The 9,362-nt window shown below is 33.8% G+C and overlaps 2 protein-coding genes across 3 annotated transcripts; one reads left to right on the top strand and one right to left on the bottom strand.

The window, feature by feature from the left end:
• Positions 1-366: 366 nt before the first annotated feature.
• LOC121975065 (B3 domain-containing protein Os01g0905400-like) lies at positions 367-4,339 on the bottom strand. Of its 2 annotated transcripts, none has more exons than XM_042526433.1 (5): positions 4,078-4,339; positions 1,980-2,832; positions 1,782-1,850; positions 1,519-1,685; positions 367-846 (listed from the first exon to the last, which is right to left on the bottom strand). In XM_042526433.1, the coding sequence occupies exons 1-5, from the start codon at positions 4,225-4,227 to the stop codon at positions 598-600; spliced, it is 1,488 nt and encodes a 495-aa protein (XP_042382367.1). In that variant the 5' UTR covers positions 4,228-4,339; the 3' UTR covers positions 367-597. The 2 variants fall into 2 exon arrangements, with proteins under 2 accessions (XP_042382367.1, XP_042382368.1); XM_042526434.1 differs by having other exon boundaries at positions 1,980-2,784.
• Positions 4,340-7,137: 2,798 nt separating this feature from the next.
• Positions 7,138-8,887, top strand: LOC121978257. Its single transcript, XM_042530624.1, has 6 exons — positions 7,138-7,286; positions 7,437-7,752; positions 7,851-8,246; positions 8,347-8,356; positions 8,448-8,584; positions 8,822-8,887. Exons 1-6 carry the CDS (start codon positions 7,138-7,140, stop codon positions 8,885-8,887), a joined length of 1,074 nt encoding a protein of 357 aa, XP_042386558.1.
• Positions 8,888-9,362: the final 475 nt, after the last annotated feature.

Here is a 9,362-nt window from a genome sequence, read left to right as displayed (position 1 = left end):
AGTAAAATGAATATGAATCACGGAATTTTAAAATTTAAATACATGATTTAAATACTTCTAAACTTCATCATAATTCACAGAATGACAAACTATCTTTTGGATTTTTTTCTCTCCATTTATTCTTTAAAAAAGTTAGCTAAACTCAAAATTTATTTTTATTTCAAATCGTAATTCACATTATATTGATTATCAATTCTGCTATAAGCACCTAGACGGGGCACTAAAGAAAGTATAATCTTCACACCAACCTTCAAATTCTCATCCAAAGAATAATATTTTCAACGTTATTAAGACAGTTACAACCCCAAAAGCTATCTCAATAACCAAAAGGATATTTTGAGAATATAAAAGAGAGCATTCCTCCGCTTTGAGTCATAACTTATCGTCCAGCTAACTTCCTAGACATAAGCATTGCAAAAATAGAAATGTCGCATTTTTACAGCATCCTGGGCGGATTTGTGCTTATGCATAGTACACATTGCAAGGGCAAAATGATGCCAGATAAACTTCACAATTTCTTTCGCTAAGAACATAACCTAGAAGTCAAAATGGGTCCATACCACAAACATCTCAATGGAGTTTCATGATATACGAGTTTTATGGTCGAATTATCTTCACTTGAAATGCAGCCTCAATCTCATTTGGAATCACAAAGAACTCACACTGATTTCCCTGTTGGAGTTTGTTGGATGTTGCAAAATTCTTCCACCCGCTCAAAAATCCTGTAAACTTGTTGTTTGCTTGATACATGATCGGCCATGACCTTCGAGATGGATCCTGAAGAACTACAATTCTGTGTTCATAATTTTTCCTGCGACCCTTAAATGGTAACCTATGGGGCAACTCCTGCAGAAGCAGCAGCTAATTTTCCGCATAAAAGTAGCAAGAAGCAAAACCTTCTCTAAAAACCCTTTTTTATTGTTACAAATGTTTTTATAGCTACTTTTAAAATCCAGCAATAAATGAGACTTGATTGTGCCTAATCAAGATAAGAAAGGCATAAGTAAACTGTTAACAGACGAAGCTTTCCTACTCTAAGTCACTTGATAGCAAGGCTAAAGTATTTGCAATCTATCAAAGGAGTCAAAAAAGTTTGAAAGCAAAAAAGTGGGTTAGAGTTGAACTGTAATAATCAAATTGGCATAAAGATGTTATGGGATTTAAAGTTATATCAATGTGGGCGTCTTCACTACACTAATTAATCACTAAGCATTAGTAGTTACTCATGTCTTGGGAAAACTCAAGTTGCACCATGAGAGAATACTTGAATCACCTTACAATACAATATGATTCTCCAAGATTCTCTAGCAAAAGGCAATACTTAGCCTTGATCATGCATTTATGAAGACTCTACGAAACTAGATCAAGAATGAAATTATACTGATCTCTTTATGAGTAACGAAAAAACAATAGAGATTCACTAATTTTGGCATTATCAACTGTTATGAAAAGATTGAAGTAGATGTAGTGTGTTTTCTAAGTATCAAGCTTGATAAAAGATGTCAGGATAATACTCACAAGGCAGCACCAATTGTCAGATGGCAATGTTAAGCTGAAGGAGAAAGAATCCGGTAATAAGGCTGCCTTAACATTATTCACAGCTTCAATTTTTGCAGTTTCTGGATTCTGATTCCTTTGGCAGCAAGAATCTACCTGCTGATCCTCTTCAGGAAGAGTATCATGCACTATGTGTAACATACTCAAGTTCTTATTCTAGTTAACAGTCAAAAGAAATGAAATCAAGCGCATAATTTAAACTAAATGAATATTTAGAAAATCACCAGATTGGCATGTTTTCCTCTTAGTGTCCAAAAGAGATTTATCACATAGGGTACTTCCAAAACCTCCTACTGAGAGGGAAAAACAGTTTTAGATAAAGAACAAAAGGTATTTCACGGAATCAAAGTAGTTTACTCTATTTCAAATATGATGCCGACAACAATTATTCGGACCAAAAGAAAATCTCTTTGGATACTTACTGTTCTCTCTAGATGCATGCATTACATTGTATTTCTCCTTTTTCACTGATGGAAGTGAGCAACCTGCACTAGATTCATGTTTGATGACATCCCAATGGTGAACAATGTGATTGTTACTGTCAGGTCTTGAACATGCAACAATTGGAGAACCATAAGATTTTTCATCACGAGTGAATCTTAACATAAGATTTGAATCAAAGTCAGCTTTAAATAACTCCCGTGCTAACAAATTTCTACCGACAGTAAATATTTTGGGCTGTTCATATTCCTCTGATGCCTGTCCATTTGTAATATTAGTCAATGATTCAATTACGTCAATGGCTTCTCCATTATGTGGACTTGCAGAATCATGAGAATGTTGGAGAAAGTTTAGAACTTCTTTTCCAGATTTAGAAATTCCTTTATCATTAGCCTGGGCTATAATTATTTCCTTGCAAGAATTAGATAGGTCATTTATAATTTCTGGATCTTTCCTAGAAGTACCATATTCATCTTTTGATGCTCCAATGCCATTGCAACTTCTAGGAAACTGTGATGATTCAAGAGATGCTGTTTTGAAAATGTTTTTTCTGCATGTCTCTCTGTTGCTTCCTACGCCAAAGGAAACTCTTTCACACGCACTGATACCAAAGATCTTCACAAAAAACAATGCTCTAGTGACATTTATAAATACTAAAAATTCGCCAAAGTTAATAGAATGATCTACCACAAACTTTGCCCATCCTTCTTGAAAAGCTAACTGACCATTAATCCTGGATACTTTAACCTTTGACGATTGTTCATTACAATCTTTGAGATATACATTCTGATTGACATGGTCAATCAAATTATAAGTAAACTTTGGCGGTATGAACTGCATATAGTTGTTAAAATGGGGAGAAAAAAAGCAGGTAAGTATCAGAAGAAACAAGTGCTGTATCATAAAGGAGAAAGGAAAATGTAAATATAGTTTATCAAGCATAAAGCCAGAATGATTATTAACAATGAAAAATCCAAAAAATTCTTGTAATTTTCCTGGTAACCTACTTAGTTGTCAATGATTATTCCTAGATTCAAAGTATTTGGATGAATTATCCTCTAAAATAAGCTGTAAGTGAAATACCATAGTGGCTTCCTTTTAACTCATATGCTTTTGGTTCTTCTCCTACCATACTTACATTAGTTTTCCATTTTAAAATCTGAGAAATCAGAAGATATCATACACGTTAATTACCTATTACAATTTTTTGTGGAAGCCTATTGATAATATGCTAAATTCCATATTATTAGAGTACCTTAATAACCCTCATATTAGAGAGAACTGAAATGGAAGCAATTTTTAGGATGCTTGAGTGGATAATTTCTATTGTTGAAAGGATGTTCCACTATGTCTTTGTCTTATATCGATTCATGACTACTATGTCTTTGTCTAAGGCTCCTTAATGGATTACTCAAGAAATTGATTGGCATGAAGGCCTTTATTATGGAAAGGCAATGACAACTATCATGCAATTAATTGGTCAATCAACTATGTTACTCCCATGGGCACATGAGAGTCTGGGTGTGGTCAACTTGAGCACTCACAATGCAACATGTTTGTGTAAATGGTAGTGAATAGTTTTTTGTTTTTTTTTTTGATGAAAAAGGGTAAATATATCATCGAAAAGACACACAAAGAGACAGGTAATCATGGCCCCGCTCATCACTTCTGATGAAGTATCGTGTTACCAAATACATGTTTTGCACGCTCATGAATACCAACCTACATCGTTATCTTCACGTATCCTCTTTTAAGATTTAACAAGACAACTGAGGTCCCTAGGACTAATTAATTGGAAGCTGTGAGGTTCCTCACAAGATTCACATTGTAAGGTTCCTCAGGTATTTTGGATGATTATACTGAATCTTCCTTTATGGATATGTCTGACCATAACAGGGGAAAAAACATGCATGCATATTGAAAGAAGAAACTCGACACCACAAGAGCACCAAGCAGTAGATAGCCACACAAAAGTGAGACCTTTCAGGCTCTTGACCATAACCTTGGGAAACAAGCATATATATATAATCTGAGTGAGGAAAAACAAGGGGTAGAAAAATTTGAAAAAGTAGGACATACCAAAACCTTTGTGAAGTCACCCAGCATGATCTTGAAGAAAGAAGGCGGTGGAAGTTGCAGAGGAGCAGGACAAGAAAGCCTTTTCCCCCCAGAACACTGCTCCGCGATCTCGTCCTCCAGAACCTGCTTCTTTCTCTTGGGTTTTACCATCTTCCTCTACCTTCCAGCTTCCTCTGTTCCCTGTTCCTCGTCACGAAACCCTCACCCCACCCTCACCACACCAGAGGAGAGGAGAATATCCTAATTGTTTTCTCAAGCGCAGCATCCTTTCTGAAGCCTAAGATATATTTATCAGTGCATCTATCGATGATTATTTTCTTCGTACGATTAAATCTCGATGTTTATTATGTGCATTAAATCGTGATGGCTGCTGTCTAATCTCACGGGCGCGGCAGACGAGAACGAGATGAGGTTCATCTTCTGGCGGGAGTGAGCAGGGCAGTACTATCACAGTGAGAGTCTCCACTGAGTGCTGACGCGCGAATCAGCAGGGGCTGACGGCGTGTTTATGTAAATCTGACCGTATTATATTTAGGGAGACTTAGTGAAAAAACCTAAGTCGCATAATATTTTTATGTCCACTCCCGTATGAATTATTTTTATATTATATTTCTTAAATTTTTTTTTTCACTCCCTGATATATTAATTTATAAATTTATTCTCATTAATTATTTTATCTCTCCTCTATTTCTTTTTCAACCATAGTCTCCATCTGAAAAATCCTAACCAAATAAATTCATAGACAATCCCTACTGATGATCATATAAAATCCTAAACACTAAGATTCACCGACCGACCAAACACTCCGACGAGAAAACTGAAGCAGGCGACGAAACATATATTCGAAGTTTCTTCACCTTGCATTAAACCTCTTATTAGTCCGATCTTGTTGCTTCTAACCAGTCACCTCGAAAAATAGTAAAGGGGCGTTTGGTTTGTATTTTCCATGTTATTTTCTGTTTTCATTTTATGAGAAAATGGAAAACGCGTTTGATTTACATTTTTCACGTTCATTTTTAAGAAAATGATAGAGTGTTTTCTAAGAAAACGAAAAACGCGGAAAAGTCATTTTCTAAAAAACGAAAAATGCGCGTTTTTAAGAAAATGAAAATGAAAATGGGGCAAACCAAACGCACCCTAAGTTTCTTAACATTTTACAATTTTTTGATCGATTAGCAGCATTTTGTTTAATTTCCGCAGTTCATTATTTGTTTGATGTTAGTTATTGTTCGAATTTGTTGGCTTCTCGATTTTCAACAAGTCATTGTGCGATTTTCCTTCTTTTGTAAGGTTTTAATTTAAGAATTCCTTGATTATAATTAAATGGTGAGTATAAGAAGTCATTTCCAATTTTATATGGATATTGTGGTAGTTCATTTATTTCTTTTATCATATTATCATAGTCCATTATAATAGATCACACTTACTTATTAAACAAATAATTTTTTTTAAAAAAAAATCTCACTTATATCACTGATATTTAATATATTAAATGGATTCTTTGTCCAAAATACGGAACACTTTGTGTTGGATATTTTTATTTTAGAGAGAGCAAGCATATAGAACAAACTAATATAGGGTTATAGAATTTGAGAAATTACATTGTGTGACCCACTTCCTAAAGACAATTTTCTAATGTTATATAAGAATAAAGGTCAATAATATTTGAATGAGTATATTGTTCCTCATTTATGATGTATTATGAAATTGTATATCATTTCTCAATTTATTTTGTAATTAATATTATGTTATGATTTGATTCTAAAATTATATAATGTTTTCTAATGCAATTCCTCAACCACTTAGGTGACGCAAGTTTTTGTTCAATTTCTTGAAGAAATGGAATTTGAATCAGGATCATCGAATTTTTCATTTCTGGGTAGTTGCAAGTATAAAGAAGACCTCTATATGATTTCAATTTTTAATGACTTCAGTCTAATGGAGTTGTTTCTTAATCTTGGAAGAAAATGGGAGGAGATTGTTCCACAAAATGTGATCTGCAATATCTAGTTCCACATCAGAATATGTATGTGACGTTGAATGAAGATGATGACGTTCGTATTATGACACATCTTTACACGTGTATGAGATTGATAATAATTAATATGAGAGCAGTGAAAAAAGATAAAATGGGTTCCCATAATCTTGAAAGGTAAAAAAATTTTGCCTTATTTTTTTCCATAGGAATTGGGTTGATATTGATGATGATGAAATTTATTATTATTATTATTTTTACTTTGCTTGATATTTCATATGTAGATTGCAATTGCTGATGATATCTTGTTTAGTTATTTATCATTTTTTATCATATGTTTCATGAAGATATGTTATGGGTGTGCTTCTTGTGAATCTTGATCATGCGTAAGTTTTAGTTTTGAAGACATTAGATCATTTGAACTATTAAATAGAACATGACTATATTTCATTTACGTTGCATTAATAATTTATTAAAAGGTAAAAAAAGGGAGATCAACAAAATATTGCACTACTTAAAATAGTTAAAAATGATATCCTATTGTTTAGATTTCATACACATCCACATTTTGTATTGTACACATTTTAGTTTTGTTAATAAGTCTTTGATAATTGTTTAAGAATTGAATGGTGTGTGTTTTGATGTATAGATAACTAAAATTGATTTATGCGTACAATGATATTATACTCATTGTTAAATTGATAAGGTTTGAAACTGAAGAAGAGACACAGACTAGTAATGATGACCATCTTGAAGTGGGTTTGGTAAGAAATTCTATAGACGTTTGGAGTCATTGCATCCGTGGAGAGGGCCAAATATTCAAGGATGCTGCAGAATTTCGAAAATGTGCTAAAAATTATGCAGTTGCTACGAAACAGTCATTTTTGTATAAAAAGAATGATAATAAGAAGGTTATTCTTGTCTGTAGCACAAACAACTGTTCTTGGAGAATATATGCTTCAAGACATAAAGCTGACAAACTTTTTGGCATTAGAAAATGCAATCTAATTCATACTTGTGGAGATGATAATCTTCATAGTAGAGGACATCCTAAAGCTGATGCTGCCTGAGTTTCTAATATTGTGATGGACAGATTGAGGGGAGAGCCCTCGTATCGACCATGCATGATGTTGAAAGATATTCACAGAGATTATGGGGTCGAGCTTAATTACAACAAGGTTTGGAAAGGGAAGGAATTGTCAATGCATGACATTCATGGTGTAGAGGAGAGGGCGTATGATAGATTAAGATGATATTGTAGTGCTATCAAAGAAACTAATCCTGAAAGTTTTGTCGAGTGTGAAATTGATCATTGTTGTAATAACTTTAAACGATTATTCATCTGTTTCAATGCGTGTGCAACTGGTTTTATCAATGGATGTAGGCCATTGGTTTTCTTGGATGGCACTCACATAAAGAATAAATACAAGGGATGTATTTTGGTTGTTGTGGCAAAGGATGCTAATGATGATCTTTTCATATTAGCATACTCAGTTATAGATGCTGAAAATGATGATAATTGGGGATGGTTTTGTTTCCAACTTAAAAGTGCTCTGCTTTCACATCGCTTTATTGGGTTCCATGAGTTTACCTTTTTCTCTGACAGACATCCTGGGATAATCAAAGCTATTCAGTTAGTATTCCCAGGCAGTCATCATGCCTACTGTTTAAGGCATTTGGTAGATAATTTCGTGAAACAGGTTTGTCTAATGGTATACTTTTGTTAGAAAACATTACTTTTTAGATATTACTTTGTGTATACTAGTTTATATTCATTTTTTTTGTTATTTGAATGTAGGTCATGCAAAGCTACCCACTTCATAACAAAAAATATTGGTCATCTATTTTCAAGAAAGTTGCATATGCCCTATCGAGACAAGAGTTTCAAGAACATATTAACAATATAATACGGTCAATGCCACTTGCTAAAGACTTCATAGTATCTTCGTGTCCAGAAAGTTGGGCAAATGCATGTTTTCTAGGAAATCAGTGGGGTGTCATGAATAATAACATAGTCGAATCTTGGAATAATTGGGTTAAAACAGCACGGTTTCTTCCTATTGTGCCCATGGTGGACCATATACGCATTCAAATTATGGACATGATGCACAGACGACGTGAAGCAACAATGGGGATGGTTAAAAGATTGAGTCCATCAAAGGAGAATGCTCTTGCAAAAACATACGCTGAATTCGTAGCTTGAAACTGTGCAAGGCATGTGGCTGGAGTTTTGAGGTTGTGGATGGGGATAAATCATTTGCTGTTGATTTGTCTACTATGACTTGTTTGTGCAGAGCATGGCAGGTTAATAGGTTTCTATGCAAACATGCATGTGCAGTAATAGAGTCAAAGTCATTGTCATTATATGATTTCTGTGACAAATATTTTAAGATAGAGTTGTATCGTGAAAGCTACAGAGGAATCTTAAATCCAATCCCTACATGTTACATGTATGAGTCCAATCCTGAGCACCCATTTGTAATCAATGCTCCTGATGTTCGAAGCCAACCAAGCAGAAGAAGAACTCAAAGGGTACCTTCACAAGTCGAAATACGTGTGACAAAGTGTGGTTGATGTCATGGGCGAGGCCATAACCGACGCAATTGCAAAGAAGCCATTGACTAACTCTACTTTTGTTTTGTGAAATAGTGTGAAACTATTTGATTTACAAGTAAATCATTGAAATTTCTTTAATGAGCATGTACTCATACATTTGAACTAAAGATTATGATTATTCTAAAAACAACTAATATGTTTTCCAATATATAGGAAAAGGGGGATGATAGAACAAAGAAGAAGCAAGGATGCATCGACAAGAAGGTGTACTCGATCTAGCGATAGTATTCGTGGCATCTTGTTGCGTTGATGGCCCTTTTTTGTTATTGTATTCTATTAAGTCAGTGACTCCTATGTACTATTTATGAAATGTGATCTTATTAGTAGTTGATGTTTGAGAATGGCGTGATATCCATATTTCATACTTTTAGTAAGTGACTTGTATTTGTTGTTGTTGTGTCGGTGTATTTTCTAGTTCAGTCATGAAATTGAATGTTTAGTATACTCTTTATTTCCATGTCATTTGTGGATATAGTAACATGTGCAATAGGATCTTATCAAAATTTCATCAAAAATTAATGATAGTGAAATAATAATGGTAGCAACTTGTTTTGCTACTTAGTTACTAATTATATGTGAGGTTGCAACAAGATCATGATGGAGGTGTCATTAGAACTTTATACTTAAATTTATTAAAATAATACACAATCTAAAACAATTCATACTCAATTTTCACAATATATACTAAAAAATT

The sequence above is a fragment of the Zingiber officinale genome, chromosome 4B (genome assembly GCF_018446385.1).
Source record: "Zingiber officinale cultivar Zhangliang chromosome 4B, Zo_v1.1, whole genome shotgun sequence".
Taxonomy (NCBI): Eukaryota; Viridiplantae; Streptophyta; class Magnoliopsida; order Zingiberales; family Zingiberaceae; genus Zingiber; species Zingiber officinale.
This window is presented reverse-complemented; position numbering and strand designations above follow the sequence as displayed.

Coding starts and splice junctions, on each gene's coding strand:
- LOC121978257 (XM_042530624.1), top strand. CDS start 7,138: ATGGACAGATTGAGGGGAGAGCCCTCGTATCGACCATGCATGATGTTG. Junction 7,753..7,850: donor TAGATAATTTCGTGAAACAG/GTTTGTCTAATG, acceptor ATTTGAATGTAG/GTCATGCAAAGCTACCCACT. Junction 8,585..8,821: donor GCAGAAGAAGAACTCAAAGG/GTACCTTCACAA, acceptor TCCAATATATAG/GAAAAGGGGGATGATAGAAC.
- LOC121975065 (XM_042526433.1), bottom strand. CDS start 4,227: ATGGTAAAACCCAAGAGAAAGAAGCAGGTTCTGGAGGACGAGATCGCG. Junction 2,833..4,077: donor GTGACTTCACAAAGGTTTTG/GTATGTCCTACT, acceptor AACTATATGCAG/TTCATACCGCCAAAGTTTAC. Junction 847..1,518: donor CTGACAATTGGTGCTGCCTT/GTGAGTATTATC, acceptor CTGCTTCTGCAG/GAGTTGCCCCATAGGTTACC.